The sequence below is a fragment of the Mobula hypostoma genome, chromosome 18 (assembly GCF_963921235.1).
Source record: "Mobula hypostoma chromosome 18, sMobHyp1.1, whole genome shotgun sequence".
Classification (NCBI taxonomy): domain Eukaryota; kingdom Metazoa; phylum Chordata; class Chondrichthyes; order Myliobatiformes; family Myliobatidae; genus Mobula; species Mobula hypostoma.
In genome coordinates, this window is record NC_086114.1 from 61,865,479 (window position 1) to 61,881,697 (window position 16,219).

The 16,219-nt window shown below is 40.5% G+C and overlaps 1 protein-coding gene across 2 annotated transcripts in view; it reads right to left on the reverse strand.

Annotated features, from left to right (window-relative positions):
* The window catches only part of vps13c (vacuolar protein sorting 13 homolog C), a 387,651-nt gene that overhangs the window by 297,773 nt on the left and 73,659 nt on the right, over positions 1–16,219 (reverse strand). For both annotated transcript variants that reach the window (XM_063070973.1, XM_063070975.1), the window contains exons 10-13: positions 12,494–12,551; positions 7,224–7,351; positions 1,807–1,913; positions 1,339–1,510 (exon numbers count right to left, since the gene is read on the reverse strand). In XM_063070973.1, the coding sequence (XP_062927043.1) occupies positions 1,339–1,510; positions 1,807–1,913; positions 7,224–7,351; positions 12,494–12,551 (465 nt within the window). The remainder of the gene's footprint in view (positions 1–1,338; positions 1,511–1,806; positions 1,914–7,223; positions 7,352–12,493; positions 12,552–16,219) is intronic.

The window sequence follows — 16,219 nt, forward strand, 5'->3', positions numbered from 1 at the left end:
CTCTATTTGTCCACATTTAGTCCATATCCCTCTAAATCTTTCCTATGCATGTACCTGTCCAAGTACCTTTTAAATGTTGTTAATATACCTGCCTCAACTACTTCCTCTGCCAGCTCAAAGTATACACTGATCATCCTCCAAGTAAAACAGTTGCCCCCTCACCTTAAACCTATGACCTCTGGATCCTGATTTCCCTCCCTGGGAAAAAGGCTCCGCGCTTGACCCTATCTACATCACTCATAATTTTATACACCTCTTTAAGATTTTCATACTCCTACACTTCAATGGAAAAAGATCCCAATTGCTCAACCTCTCTCCATAAGAAAACATGTGGCATGCATGCCTTCACATACCAAAGCTTAATGCAGGAGCTGGGACATCATTTTGAAGTTGCACAAAACATTGACTAAACCACAGTTTGGAGTATTGTGAACAGTTCTGGTTGCCACACTACAGGAAGGATGTGGTAGCAAAAGTGATTGCAGAAGGGATTCAGCAGGATATTGCCTGGAATGGAGGGCTGTAGTTGTACGAGAATGGAAAAGCAAGGCTTATTTTCATTGGAAATTAGGACACTGATGAGGTGTCTACTAGAAGTTTATAAAATTAGGAGGATCATAGATAGGATAGGCAGTCTGACTTTTTCCTAGAGCAAGGGAACCTAAAATTAAAGAGCACTAATCTAAATTGAGAGGGGAGAAAGTTAAAGAAGATTGAAGGGGTAAGTTTTTCTAAACAGAAAGTAGTGATTATCTAGAAAGCAGATGTTTAAATGTTTAAAAGAATACGAAACAAACAGATATATGCGGGCCTAGTGGTGACAAATGGGACTAATGTAGACATCGCAGTCATCATGGATGAGGTGGCCAAAGGGCCCCTTTCTTTGCTGTGTGATTTGATGATTCTTTAATTAAGAATTCTTCACTTCTCTCCCTGAGCCAGGTCCACCTCTTTGAATCCCACTCAGTTGCTTCTGACATCCACTCCTCCTCCTCCTCTACAACTTTAGTTGTAGTTTTTATTCAGGCATAGTTTCCTTTTCCCAGTTCCGAAGGAAGGTCATTGACCTGAAACATTAGCTCATTTTATGTCTCCACAGATGTTGCCCGTCATGCTGAGTATTTCCAACATTTTCTTTTTTTATATAATTATTTCTGCCCCATTGGTACTCATCTCTTCTTAAACATGTGACAATACTGTGCAGTTCAGAAGAAACCAACCATTAGAATACATTACCAACTCACCAATACATAATTTATGATTTTCATGTTTCAGTTATAAATCACAATTAATTATTTAATTGAAATTTTATTACCTCAAACTGCACTTTAAAATTACCTGAAGTTGCTTCAATAATTCTTCAGAAGGTTTAGTCTGCGTCAGTTTGCTTTTATAAGCCATTTTGTAAGATTTCAAATTTTGCCTATGGTGCTTGATGTGGTCCCAGGACCATAAATGATATTTTCTCCGGAGATGTACTTCCAAAATACCTGTGACTGCATATTTCCACCTAAGGTAGAGAAGGTTCTTTACTTCAAGGTAAGTTAAGGTTCACCATAGTAAAAATAAAATGCCTGAATAAAAAGTCATTGACAGACAGATGTTACAACACTAAGGGAATATTGAGGAACAGAGTGTAAATCGGTGTACAAGCCGCAGTCCAGGTCCATACATAAAATTACTACAGTACTGTGCAAATGTCTTAGGCAACCTAGCAATATATATGCCTAAGGCTTTTGTACAGTAGTATATGTCAAAAGGCAAAGTCAGAGGGACAAACCAAGAAGCTTCAGAGAAACAACTTACCATTTACTGGCATTTGTATGAAGTGGTACATTTGGCTTGTATTTTCTATACGGGACATTTCTGACCATATAGTTCACAGATTCCAACAGATCAATAATGCTCAGGTACTGGAAATAAATACAGTTGTCAGTTCACATTTAATCACATCAAAATTTTACATGTACTGCTGAACTACAGGACAAGGTTTAATTTCCATATTTTAAGCATGACCACCACAAATCAATATTCAAATTGAATTGCAACAATCTTTTCCAGTTTAGATGCCTAAAAGATGTTGACTACAGTCTTAATAATAAATACATTCCCAATAAAAATGTGGGCTATTTAGCTCAGCATACTGAGTTATGTGTTAATGTGCCATTTCAGCCTCCTTCCCCTATTCCATCGCCCTCTATGTGAGGAATAACTGAATTATAAGCTTATTCACCATCAACGCTCCGAATAATAATTAAACCATTTAAAACACAACATTCAAAGAAAAGTCTTACTATAGGGTATGGGTGAAATGAAGGAAGTTACAGACCCAGGATCTTACAACCAGTGGCTTGTGCTGATTGCTTGTTCACAAAGCAGTGGATATACTACCGCGCCAATTGCACTATTTCAGCATATGTTTTGAAGATTAGCCTGCTTACATCAATTTTACTTTATTTTAAGCTCTCATTGAAAGTAATTCACTGCATCTGTTAGTATATATCAGGCTATGTCCACACCAGACCGGATAATTTTGAAAACGCCGGTTTCGCATGAAAACGATAGGCATCCACGCCATGCATTTTTAAAAATATCTCCGCCCACACTAGAACGGATATTTGGGCGAATCTCCTCCTACTACTGGGCATGCACAGGACACGCAGAAAACAAGCGAAGAGGAAACGGTATACTTAGTGCGCGTTTGTCCAGTTACAGACCAGAAAAACTTAAAAGGAATTGCTGTTGGCTTTCACGCAGGAGGACTTAAAACTAAAAAATCAAATACTGGAGCGTATGGAGGCAACTGACAGGGAGTTCACGGACAGTATGACCCAGCTGATGACGAACATTGAAAAACTGACTAACTCTGTTGCATTAATAAAGCACCTTGTTAAATGTATAAAACATGTCTGCATCAGTGTTATCTTGTATTTCCATACAATGTTACATTAGGCTGTTACACATCTATTGTCAGAGAAGTACCTGCATAAATGGGTAAACCACCTTCATACACACACACAAAAACAGGGCAAAGTGAGTATACTTATTTATTCAGTAAGCTATGGGTCGAAGTATTTGGTGAGTACATTTCTAACCCTTCTGGCTTCAGTCTCGTTGCCATCTGTTCTGAAATTGTTAGGTTGTGTGGGGGTTTGCATTAAAGAAAACAATGAAATGCCGCACTGCCGCCATCTGTTCCGGCACGTCATGACAGCGTTTTTAAAAATATCCGTTTACCCCGTCCACACTGCTCTGCACAATCAGCGTTTTCAAATTTACACACTCTGGAGGGTGTTTTAGAAAATCTCCGTTTTCAGGGGAGGAAACCGCCGTTTCAGTGTGGACGGAAGGTCAAGATGATTTATCCGGTTTAGTGTGGACATAGCCTAACATCTCAAGCTGGTCATAGGGCCTAATGTGCGATGTTTGACTTCACAAATACTTTACAGCTAATCAGACCTTTACAAATCGTTAATTGCCAATTCTGCACCAAAAGGGGCTCATCAATGGGTTCTGAGCAGCCAAAGGAAAGTGAGAATACTTGGAAAGTGAGGATGCTTGAAAAGTGGGATGCATGATAGTGTAGTGGTTAGCACAACGCTTTACAGTACAGGCAACCCGATTTTAATTCCCACCGTTGCCTGTAAGGAGTTTATACATTCTCCACATGACCATGTGGGTTTCCTCCTACAAACTAAAGTTAGGCTAATTGTTCATTGTAAATTGTGCTGTGATTAGGCTAGGATTAAATCGGAGGTCGCTGGGCAGCGTGGCTCGAAAGGCTGGAGAGCCTATTCTGCTCTTTACCTCAATCAATCAATAAATAGAGAAACTGAGCACAATGCTCCCTCTGAAGCTAGCAATTGATGTCAGAAGTCAATGGTGTGTTCAATAGAACTGAAAATTTAAAACATATTTAAATGTTGTTCTATATGAAAAAAATCAATTATCAGAACTTTATTAACATGGAGTCCAGTGGAGTGGCCTCAGCCTGAAATGTTGAGTGTGTATTCATTTTCCATAGATGCTGCCTGACCTGCTGAGATTCTCTGGTATTTTGTGTATGCTGCTTTGGATTTCCAGCAGCTGCAGAATTTTTTATGTTTTTCAATAACATGGAATCAGGCTGAAGGGCAATCTAATTCAGATATTTAAAGTCTTGAATGATATGCAAGGTGTGATTAGGACAATGATGTTGGATAAAACCCATGGACACACAACCAAATTACAAAAATGGGAAATGAGATTAGTGCAGAAGCTATGCACTTTTGAAACAGCTGTACAGATGAGGCACTGAAGACTGACTCTAAAATCTTAAAAATAGGATTGAATAAATGCTACTTCATGCAATGAAAATTGAGAGATACTATTTGTCAGATTTAACTTCTGGGATTTGACTGAACACTCAAAACTGAGAATTATGAACTGTTTGAAGGCATACACTAAAAAAAAGAGGTCACCCACCTACCTACCATGTTCTTGCCTGACTTAAACTCTCCTTTGCCATAACTTCAATTTGTCAACTTTAACAATTGTTATCCAGCTCTGCCTTCAATATTTCTAAATATCTGGACTCCTGCACCTTCAGACAATTCCAGAGACCCATTACCCAATTGAGAGAGGTAAAATTTCTACATCCCTCCGTTTTAAATGGCAAGACCCTTATTTTATATGTTTCCCTGTTTGTGACTTTCTCAATAATGAAATTTCAACATCTGCCTTGCAAAGCTCTCTTAGAATCCTATATGTTTAAATAAAGTAACCCATCTTTTTTTCTAAATTCTAAGGAATACAGACCCAAATTGCACAGATTCTCTTGATAGCACAGACATCTCATTCCAGGAATTAGCCTAATGAATCTTCTTTGATACGCCTCCAATACCATAATGTGAGGTGACGGAATGAAAAATGTACAAGTATTTCCGGTATGTCCTCTCTAACAACTTGGAGCTCGGTAACCAAACCTTCCTATTTATTAACCCCAACCCTTTTGTAATAAGAGCTCTTTGACTTTTCAACTTCTTGTTGACAACTCTTTGACAACTTGTGATTCATGCACTGAAGGACTCAAATCTCACTGAACTTCAGTCATTTGTAGTCTCTCCATTTAGATAACAGTAATCCATCTTTTGATACAATCCTAATGGGAGCAAATGTGTTGTAAGTGCACCTTATTATTTATTAATTTATTTGTAGCAATATTACTTTACAGCGGCTTGAAAAACTATTCAGCCCCAACTATTTTCACATTTTACTATCTCATTCTCTAAATTTAAAATATACTGCAGTAAGATTTTAAGCTAATCTACAAAACATTGTACATCACGTCAAATCAAAAGAAAAATTCCAAAACCTATCAACAATTTACTAAAAATTAAAAACTAAAATTGCGAAGCTGAAAAAGAATTCATCCCCTCTAATTACCACACCAACATTCCTCAGGTGCAATACTGTATATTACCTTATCAACTCACCCAATTTGTTGATGTAGGAAATTGAAGAATAAATACCCCCTATCTTTATAAGATCCAACAGTATTGTAGATGTTCAACAGACTAAACCAAAATGAAGACAGACGAGCATTCAAGTCAGGGAAATTATAGCAGAGAAGCACGAATCTGGGGAAGGGTAAAAGACCATCTCAAAGGCACTGAATACACCTTGGAGCTTAGTGCAGTTCTTCATGAAAAAGTGGAGGCTGCCCCTCTAAGCTTAGTCACCAGAGAAGAATGGGACCGGTAAGAGAGGTTGCTGCAACATCAACAGTCACTTTGAGTAAGCTGCTACAGGAGATGAAGTTCACGGCTCCACCATCTCTAAGGCCTTGCACAAAAAAAAGGGTATTTATGGAAGAGTGCCAAGGAAGAAGCCCTGCCTAATAAAAACACATCCTTGCCTGCAAAGACTTTGCAAAGTGGTACTTAGAAGATATTGTAAAGATGTGAAAGAAGGTCTTGTGGTGAGATGAGACTAAAGTGAAACTTTTTGGCCTCAACACTAAGCAGTACGTGTGGCATAAATCTAATACCATGCATCAGCCAGGTAACACCATCCCCAAGTATGGTGGAATATGGTGGAGACAGCATCATACTATGGGGATTATGGGGATGCTTTTCAGCAGCAGCCACTGGATAAACTGGTCAGGATTGATGAGAAAGTGAATGCTGCTAAATACAGAGAGATCCTGGATAAAAACCTGCTAGCCTCTGCCAGAAAGCTTAAACTGGGGATGAAGTTTGACTTTTAGCAGGACATCGACACAAAGCACACTGCCAGAGCAACCATGGAGTGGCTTCAAATGGAGAAAATCAATGTCCTTGAGTGGCCCAGTCTGGCAAGACCTTAAGATTGCTGTCCATCTCCCCACCCTAACTAACCTGACAAAGCTTAAGCAATTTTGCAAGGAGGAATGGGCAAATCTTGCTCCATCACATTGTGCAAAGCTAACAGAGAATACTGGCTGTTATAGCTACGATAGATGGTTTACCAAAGTATTGAGCAAAGGGTGATGAACACATTTGAAATACCGACTTTTCAGTTTTCAAATTTTTAGTTTTTCACGCTTTACAATTTTCCCTGTTTTTGAGTCGACTGTGGGGGAAAAATGGAGCATATGATTCACAAGTAAAAGTTATCGGTTAAATTGATCAAAATCCTTGGTTGTAACAAAGGGTTGGGGGCTAAATACCTTTACAAGTTTCTGTTTGTGCTGTGTGTGAGTTATATGCATTGTGTTGGACACCTTGCTCCGGAGGAATATTGTTTCATTTGGTGGTACAGTATATATGTCTGTGGTTAAACGACAATAAAATTGAACTTGAATGTACAAACATGTAGATGTACAAAAAGGTCATGGATGTGGTTGGCCAAAGGCCTATTTCTGTGCCGCATGGCTCTATGCTTCCCAAGGGTTTTAGCAGCTACGGGCAAAAGAAGAATAAAAAAAGATGCAACATCTGTGGATCTTTTCCTCATCCAGCATAATCAGACAAATGATCCAAATTTACAGCTTCAATAACTTCAGTAGCAATTGTTACATTAATGTACACAGTTCCTTAGCATGCTTCATTTTGCACAAATTGATTTGTTAATTACCTGGAGAATTCAGCACCAAGCGTAAATTTATTTTTCTAGGAATTTAACCATAAAGTAGTAAATTTTAAATAAAAATCAGAAGTTTCTAATAATCAAAATACAGAAAATGATATTGAATGCAATCTCACCTGAGGCCTGGTCATTTCTATGTCAATGCTCTGAACTTCCATATCCAAATTTATTTTGGGTGAATTCAATTCAGTTTCAGCAGAAGGATTGATGCAAAGTTTGGCAGATGCTGATATTGGTCTAAAAACTGAATGGTGAATTCATTTAAAAATTCAGCATTACTGAAAGCAGAGCACCAGAGCAACATTCACACATTTCATGAAAATTGCCAGTTCATTCGATGGTAAGGAGGACAGACTTTGAGATGGGATGTTATTGGTCAGTTAGTGAGATGGAACAGTGGGAGGTGGAATTTAATCATTAAGTATGAGGTGATTTACTTAAGCAGACTAATAAGGATAGGACGCATGTCATGAATGGTTGGGCCCTGGCAAATATAGAGGATCAATGAATCAATGGGCTGGTTAAAACAACAAAGGAAATACTTGCCTTCATTAACCAGAGCTCAGAATGTTACAGGAGGGAGGTTATGGTACACTTTATAAAACAGTGATTGGGCCACAGCTAGAGTATTGTGTGTAGTTTTGGTCACTCCCTCCATTCTGGATGGGAACCAGATTACCAGGTTAGAAAGTAAAGAGATTGAGAGGAAGGTAGATATCATTACCTGTACATTTGTATGGAAGGATAGGCAGGAACACGTTAACAGACATGATGGGACACAGGTGGAAGTGTACTTATTTTAATGCTAGTTATGTAAGGAGTAAGGGCAATCAACTTGGAGCATAGATTAGTACATGGAACTATGATTGTGAGAGGGACAGGTCTGGATGCTTAACATTCCAGGGTTTTGATGTTTTAGAAAAGATAGAGAATAAGGTAAAAAAGAGGGAAGCGCCCACTGAGACAGAAGGCCAATGTGAGAGTGAGGAGTTCAGGCATTGGCTCACAGAGACTTCGGCGAGAAAAGACTAAGGCTGTAGCTAGATCTTTTTCATTTAAAATTTTCATTTTTTTTTATTGCACAGTTAAAGCAGTGGGGATGCCAGCCAGGATTGTGGAATGCTCCTCTTATGGGATGTGCGAAAGCAGGGAGATCTCCAGCATCCCTGACTACACCTGCAAGAAGTTCATCTAGCTGCAGTTTCTTTCAGATCACGTTAAAGAATTGGGAGTTGGAACTGGATGAACTCCAGATCATTCGGGAGGCTGAGGGAGGGGTTGATCGACATGACATTCAGGGTAGTTACACCCAAAGCACAGGACACATGCAACTGGGTGACCATTGGGAGGTGCAAAGGGGATAGGCAGCCAGTGCAGAGTACCCCTCAACAACAACACTATGGATACTGAGTCTGTGTCTATGGCTCAGAAGGGAAGGGAAGGAGAAGGGGCAAGCTGCAGTGATATGGGATTTATTGGAGGGGGCAAGTCTTGAAGGATTGCAACCTGAAACTCCATCTATGTGGGCCGAAGGGCCTGTATCATCCTGTTGGTTTTCTCTGTTTCTATGACTGTCACCTCCTTATTGCAAAAGGTTTTGTTGGCCAGAAAGAACTACAATCCACAAATCAGTGAACAGGAATGATGCAGGGGCAATGGAAATGTTCTTACCATGTGCTTAAAGTAATGGAAGCTGACATCTTGTGAAGCTGTTTTGTAACCTCCATTTTGTGAAATGTCTATGAACTGGTTTCACTCAGGAATAGCTATATCAGAGTGAACACAATGATGCTTCTGATAATCTGCTAAACTACTGATTATTTCCAAATAAGAAGTTACTTGTGACGTGTTCTTTGGTAAAATAAGAACAAAGAGTTTTATGAGCATGGGAGTCTGTTGGTCTGTTCTGATTCAAAGCAAATAGAAATTATTTACAAGTTATCTGCGAGGAGGGCAATAAAATGATGCTGGCTTGGACCAGAGCCAATGACAGTTGACATGTTAGCCAGATAGGCCAGAGCCAACAATATATGAACTAACTAGGAAAGAGTATAAAAACAAGGGACACTTCAAATGCAAAGCAGCGACAACTCTGTGAAGACAAACCATTACAGATTGGATTACCCCCACTTCAGGATCAGGAAGAATCCTGGCCAACATAAACTTCTTTTCCCAGGTATTACATTTTCTCTTCATTAATTATTCATGGAGAGTTAGGGAAACCAAGTGAGTGTGCACACAGGCATTTAGCTGTGTAAATTCACGTGTTTGTTAGCTGTGCCCATGAAGGTTCTTGTCAGCAAACTCTGTATCTAAATGATCATTATTGTTGCGGGTTAACCCTTGTTAACTGTTTAAATGAGGAGGAATTTGTTAGGTGTGTCTAGGAAGGATTACTGATGCAATATGTAGACAGGCTGACTCGATATGGTACTGGCAATGAACCAAGTCAGGTGTCAGATCTCTGGGAGGGCGAGCATTTCAGAGACAGTGACAACTCCCTGAGCTTTACCATAACCTTGGAGCAGATGGTATAAGAAAGTATTTGAAGGGTAGTGGCACAAAATGTCAGCTCTTTATTCCTCTTCATAGATGCTGTCTTACCTGCTGAGTTCCTCCAGTATTGTATATGCTGCTCTGGATAAATATTTAATTGCGGGAGGGGGAATTCTGATGCTATTAGGCAGGACTTGGAAGCATAAATTGGGAAAGGCTGTTTTCAGGGAAATGCACACAGATATGTAGAGGTTGCTTAAGGAGCACTTGCATAGTGCTCTCGATAGCTTTATCTCATTGAGGCATTGAAAGGATGGTAGAATGAAGAAATGTGGAAGAGTTTACTTAAGGTTTAGAAAGCAAAGATCAGACAGAGTTCTAGAGAGTTACAAGGTAGCCAGGAAAGAACCGAAGAATAAACTTAGGAGAGCTCGGAGGGGGCATGAGAAGGCCTTGGCAAGCAGGGTTAAGAAAAACCCCAAGGTGTTCTGTACATACTGTATGTAGAGAACAGGGGAATGACTAGAGTGAAGATAGGACCAATCAGGGTTAAATAAGGATATGTGCCTGAAGTCAGAAGAGATATGGGAGGTCCTTAACGAATACTTTGCTTCAGTATTCACTTTTGTGAAGAGAGTGTAAAACAGGCTGATATGCTAGAAAATGTCAATGTTTAAGACAGTGGTCCCCAACCTCCGGGTCGCGGACCGATACATTGCCGTGAAGCATACAGAGGTGCAGCGGTGGCCGGAACGCACCCAGCACACCTTTAAGAAAAAAGCCGGAATAAACAAGCTAATACGCCCAGCAGGTAAATGTTGGCCCAGATCAGAGGCGATTGCCGATTGTGTCGCCTCTGATCTGGGCAGACATTTACATGCCGGGCAGCACCTAACTAATTAGCTTGTTTATTTTGGCTTTTTTCTTAAAGGTGTGCTGGGTGCGTTCCAGCCACTGCTGCACCGCTGCTTTCTTCTCGGCGATGTATTGGTCTGCGGCCCAGAGGCTGGGGGTCCACTGGTTTAAGAAAGAGGATGTGCTGGAACTTATGAAAAGCATTATGATACAGAAGTCAGCAGGCTCAAACAGGATCCACTCCAGGTTTCTACAGAACTCGAGAGAAGGGATTGCTATATCTTTGGCAATGATCTTTGCAATCTCACTGGCCACTGGTGATTGGAGAGTGGCAAACGTCATTCCCTTGTTCAAGAAAAGGAGTAGGGATAACCCTGGGAATTATAAACCAGTGAGTCTTACTTCACTGGTGGGAAAATTATTGGAGAAGATTCTTACAGGCAGGATTTACAAGCATTTGCAGAAGCGTGGTCTGATTAGGGATAGTCAGCATAGTTTTGTGAGGGGCAGGTCATGCCTCACAAGTCTAATTGAGTTCTTTGTGGATATGACAAAGCACATTGATGAAGGTAGACTATGGATGTGGTGTAAATGAATTTTGTAAGGTGTTTGTTACGGTTCCCCATGGTATACTCATTAAGTCAGGAGGCATGGCATCCAGAGAAACGGCTATGTGGATACAAAATTGGCCTGCCCATAGGAGGAGGATAGCTGTAGATAAAGTGCATTCTACCTGGACGTCAGTGACCACAGCTGTTCTGCAAGGATCTGTTCAGAACCCCTGTTCCTTGTGATATTTACAAATAACATTGACGACAGCAGAAGGGTGATTTGCAGATAAATTTGCAGAGGATATGAAAGTTGCAGGAGTTTATGGATAGTGTAAAAGGTTGTCATAGGCCACACCTGTACAGGATGCAGAGCTGAGCTGAGAAGTGGCAGGTGGAGTTCAAACTGGAAAAGTGAAAAGTGAGAAGTAATTCACTTTGGAAGGTCAAATTTCAAGGCAGAATGCAGGGTTATGGCAGGAGCCAAGAGATAACGTTGCAACCACACTTGGGAGATTATGTTCAATTCTGATCATCTCATTATAGGAAGGATGTGGAAGCTTAAGAGAGGGTACAGAGGAGACTGACCAGGATGCTGCCTAGATTAGAGAGAAAAGGCTTTTCCCTTTGGCGAAAAGGCTAGAGGTGACTTGATAGAAGTGTACAAAATAATAAGAGGCATAAATCGTGGATAGCCAAAGACTCTTTTTCCCCAGGTGGAAATGGTTAAAACAGGGTGCATATTTTAAGGTGGTTGATGAGCAGATTTTTACGCAGAGAGTGGTGAGTACATGGAACGCTCTGTCAGAGCTGGTGGTAGAGACAGATATGTTAGGGGCATTTAAGAAACTCTTAGATAGACACATGGATATTTTTTAAATGGAGGGCTGTGAAGGAGGGAAGGAGGGAAGGGTTGAATGCATCTTAGAATAGGTTAAAAGCCCAGTACAACATCGTGGGTTGAAAGGCCTGTATTGTACTGTACTGTTCTATGTCTTTTGTTCTAGAAGAATCACAGAATCTCCTGTCTGTTCCCCTGACTACGGAATCCCCTATGACTACCACATTCCTCTTCTCCCACCTTCCCTCCTGCACAACAACACCAACAACTTAAAAGACTGTTAAGTTGGTACTGATTAAATTGCCTCATTTTTCTCCTAAATAGAATTAGCTTCTGGCACTTGATTCCAAATAACACTTCTACTTTCCGCAAAGAAACATCAGCAGTTCAGAAAATAGTTCACCATCGCCCTCTCATAGAACGTAGAGATGGGCAACAAATAGGCCCATTTGATCCATTCTGGGACTCATATATTCACAGAACAATTTTAAAGACTGAAATGTTCTCCACATGTGTAAACAACATTGTAAATAACAGGAGGTCCAGCCTCAAAGAAAACCGTTTTTAAAAAAAAAATCACTCTTGGCATCTTTAATTACAAAGACATAACAAAATGATTTGGCATAACTGTTTCAATCATACTTACTATAGTGATAGTTTTTTGGTTCATAAGAACTTGAAGCTATTCCCTCTTTCAGATGCACCTGTCAAAATCAAGAGTACAAATACTAATAGAACACAAGGATGCACTACTTATGATCAATATATTTTCCTAAAAATATTCAAATAATTAAAATCAAATTGTGATACACTCTGGTAAATGCCAACTATTTTTGATACTGAACATAGACCCCCTTCTGCCAAGTTCACATGGTAACCAGTCTGTCACCCCATCCTGTATCCCAATTCATCTTCCTGTGCTGAAAATGATGCTCACAGACTGGCTCATCGAGACAGCCAGTAAATACCTTGAACATCATATTGCTATTGCAGCCAGCGAATTTAGCAATCTGAGCCTACCGCCCTAACTGAAATATTACGAGCAGAACATGGGCGCCTCAGAGAATGAGTAGATACAGTCTAATTGGAAGGTCAACCAGAAGTCTCTATCTTTATCAGATTGCTTTTGTCATCCAAATGAATTACACTGGCATACTATCGATGTTTTTTGTGACTCTAATAACCCCTATGCTTATTCTATGAAAAGGCAATGCATTATAATAATTGATGTGTATGATCCACCTTGGAAGCAATGGACTAAGCCAGAGTGCAACCTGAAACAAGATTAAAACAAGTTTTCCAACTTGACTTCCTCTGAACATGAGCTATTCCACCTTATAGAGTCACACAGCATTGAAACAGGCCCTCAGCCAAGCGGTCCATGCTGACCAAGATGTCCATGTCAGCCAGTCCCCTATCCCACATGGCCCACATCCCTTTCCTATCCATGTCCCTGTCCAAGTATATTTTAAATGTTGTTAATGTATCTGCCTCAATCTCTTCCTATACCAGCTCATTCCATATCTGGACCACCCTCTAGGTGAAAAGATTTACCTCCGAAGTTCCTATTAAATTAAGTGCCTTTTAATAAAAAAGGATCTAGAGCTTTCCTGGTGTATATGATGAATAAACTCTTCTCAGGCTTCCAGCCAATTATAACCGACATTCTGATAACAAACTCCCCGATGAAGATGGCGGAGTTTGTCATCGAAACATCAGTTATTATCAATACCTGTACCTGGCTGGAAGCCCGAGAAGAATTTATTCCTATCACTAGTTTACCAAGGAGCACCAGAGCACCAGGTCAGAAAGTGGAGGATTGAGAGGATGGCAGATGTCAGTGCTAGTAAAAACAGGCAGGAGCAAAGTAATAGATATGGTAAGATGGATAATTTGAAGTGTTTATATTTTAGTACTAAGAGCATTATGGTAAAAGTGAACCTAGATCATAGAACATAGATCAGTACATGGAAATATGATTTTGTGGCCATTACAGACACTTGGTTAAGAGAAGGGCAAAAATGGGTTCTTAATGTCCCATGGTTTCGAACTCAAAACTAGGAAGGGTGCAATCATTTTGATGAGATTGGACTACAGAACTTCCCAATAGCCTCCAGGGTACTGAGGAACAGACATGCAGACAGCTTAAGGAAAGGTGTAAAAACGATAGGACTGTTATCATGGAGGATTTCAACTTCACAAGTATAAATTGGACCTTATTAGTGTAAGAGGTTTAGAAGGGGCAGAATTTGTAGATGGGTGAGTTAGTAATTTTGCAGATGATATGCAGATTGGTGGTATAGATAGTGTAGATGACTGGCAATGAATACAGCAGAACTTACTGTACATCAGTTGCAGACATGGGCAGAGAAATGAGAGATGAAGTTTAACCTGACCAAATAGGAAGGTTTACACCTTCATAGGTTAAATGTAAAGACACAGTACACCATTAAGGGCAAGACCCTTAACAGTGTTGATGAGCAAAGGCATCTTGAGGACCAAGTTCACAGCTTCCTGAAAGTGCCTACACAGGTTGATGGGGTGATTAAGAACGTATATGGAATACAGACATCCCACCCTGCAAAAACTCATTTCAGGGAGGTAGCACCACTATTTCAGGGAGGTAGCACTCCCCCCACAGTCAACCTCCAAGGGTGTATGTAATACTTTGTTTACTGATTTTGTCTAATCTGTAAACCAAGTTGGGTATATGCAGAAAATGTGCCGTTAAAATATGTACTTATATTATATTATATTATCATGGAGTCATTTTTTTTATTCAATTACAACTTTAAGCAAGTCTACAGGGAGTTTGGCCTCATCACATAGGACATCAATAGCGTAGCTCCTTAGCAGCAAGTTAGCTAGTTTAAATAACGTTAGCTATGCTAATGAACGAATGACACCTGTTAAACTCACCTCAATATGTCTTTTACAGTTTAACCCACCATGGGCAATAGAAAAGTCACTGTTGCAAACAGTGCAGCGAGCAACACTGTCATTATTTTTGAGGTCAACTATAAAGCCCACCCACAGAGAAAATTGATAGGTCTACTTAGCACGAAGAGAGACCAATCAGGATGCTCCCTCTCGCTCTTCCTCTTCCTCTCAAAAAAATCAATTTCCAGGATATTGTGTATAATTTGCAGGTGTCAAGGAGCCACTATCAATATGCGGGAGACTCCCGGGACTTCCGGGACAGGTGGGATGCCTGGGAATGCTTGCTTTCATTAGTTGAGGCCTTCAGTTCAACAATCGGCAAGTTATGTTGCAGATTCTATTTAGGCCACATCTGGAGTACTGCATACAGTTCTGGTCGCCCCATTCTAGGAAGGATGTCGAGGCTCTACAGAGGGTGCAGAAGAGGTTTACCAAGATATAGCCTGGATTAGAGGACATGCTATAATGAGGTTAGGCAAACTTGGGTTGATTTCTCTGGTGGAAGCTGAGGGAGATCAGATAGACATTTATAAGATTATGAGAGGCAAAGAAAGAGTAGACAGGCAATCTCTTTTTCCCCAGGGTCAAAATGTCTAATATCAGAGGGCAGGCATTTAAGATGAGAGGAGGTACTTTCAAAGTAGATGTGAGCAGCAAGTTTTTCCACCCCCCCCCCCCACACACACAGAGTGGTGGATGCCTGGAATGCACTGCCTGGGGCAATTGAAGAGGCAAAAATGTTAGAGATTTTTAAGAGATGCTTAGCCCACTGCTCTACTCTCTGTATGCACATGGATGTGTGGCTAGGCATAGCTCATCTACAAATTTGCTGATGATACAACCATTGTTGGTAGAATCTCAGGTGGTGACGAGAGGGCGTACAAGAGTGAGATATGCCAACTAGTGGAGTGGTGCCGCAGCAACAATCTGGCACTCAACTTCAGTAAGACGAAAGAGCTGATTGTGGACCTCAGGAAGGGTAAGACAAAGGAACACATACCAATCCTCATAGAGGAATCAGAAGTGGAGAGAGTGAGCAGCTTTAAGTTCCTGGGTGTCAAGATCTCTGAGGATCTAACCTGGTCCCAACATATTGATGTAGTCATAAAGAAGGCAAGACAGCGACTATATTTTATTAGGAGTTTGAAGCGATTTGGCATGTCAACAAATACACTCATAAACTTCTATAGTTGTACCGTGGAGAGCATTCTGATAGGCTGCATCACTGTCTGGTATGAAGGGGCTACTGCACAGAACCGAAAGAAGCTGCAGAAGGTTGTAAGTCCAGTCAGCTCAACCTTGGGCACCAGCCTACAAATTACCCAAGACATCTTTAGGGAGGTATGTCTGAGGAAGGCAGCGTCCATTATTAAAGACCTCCGGCACCCAGGGCATGCCCTTTTCTCACTGTTACCATCAGGTAAGAGCTACA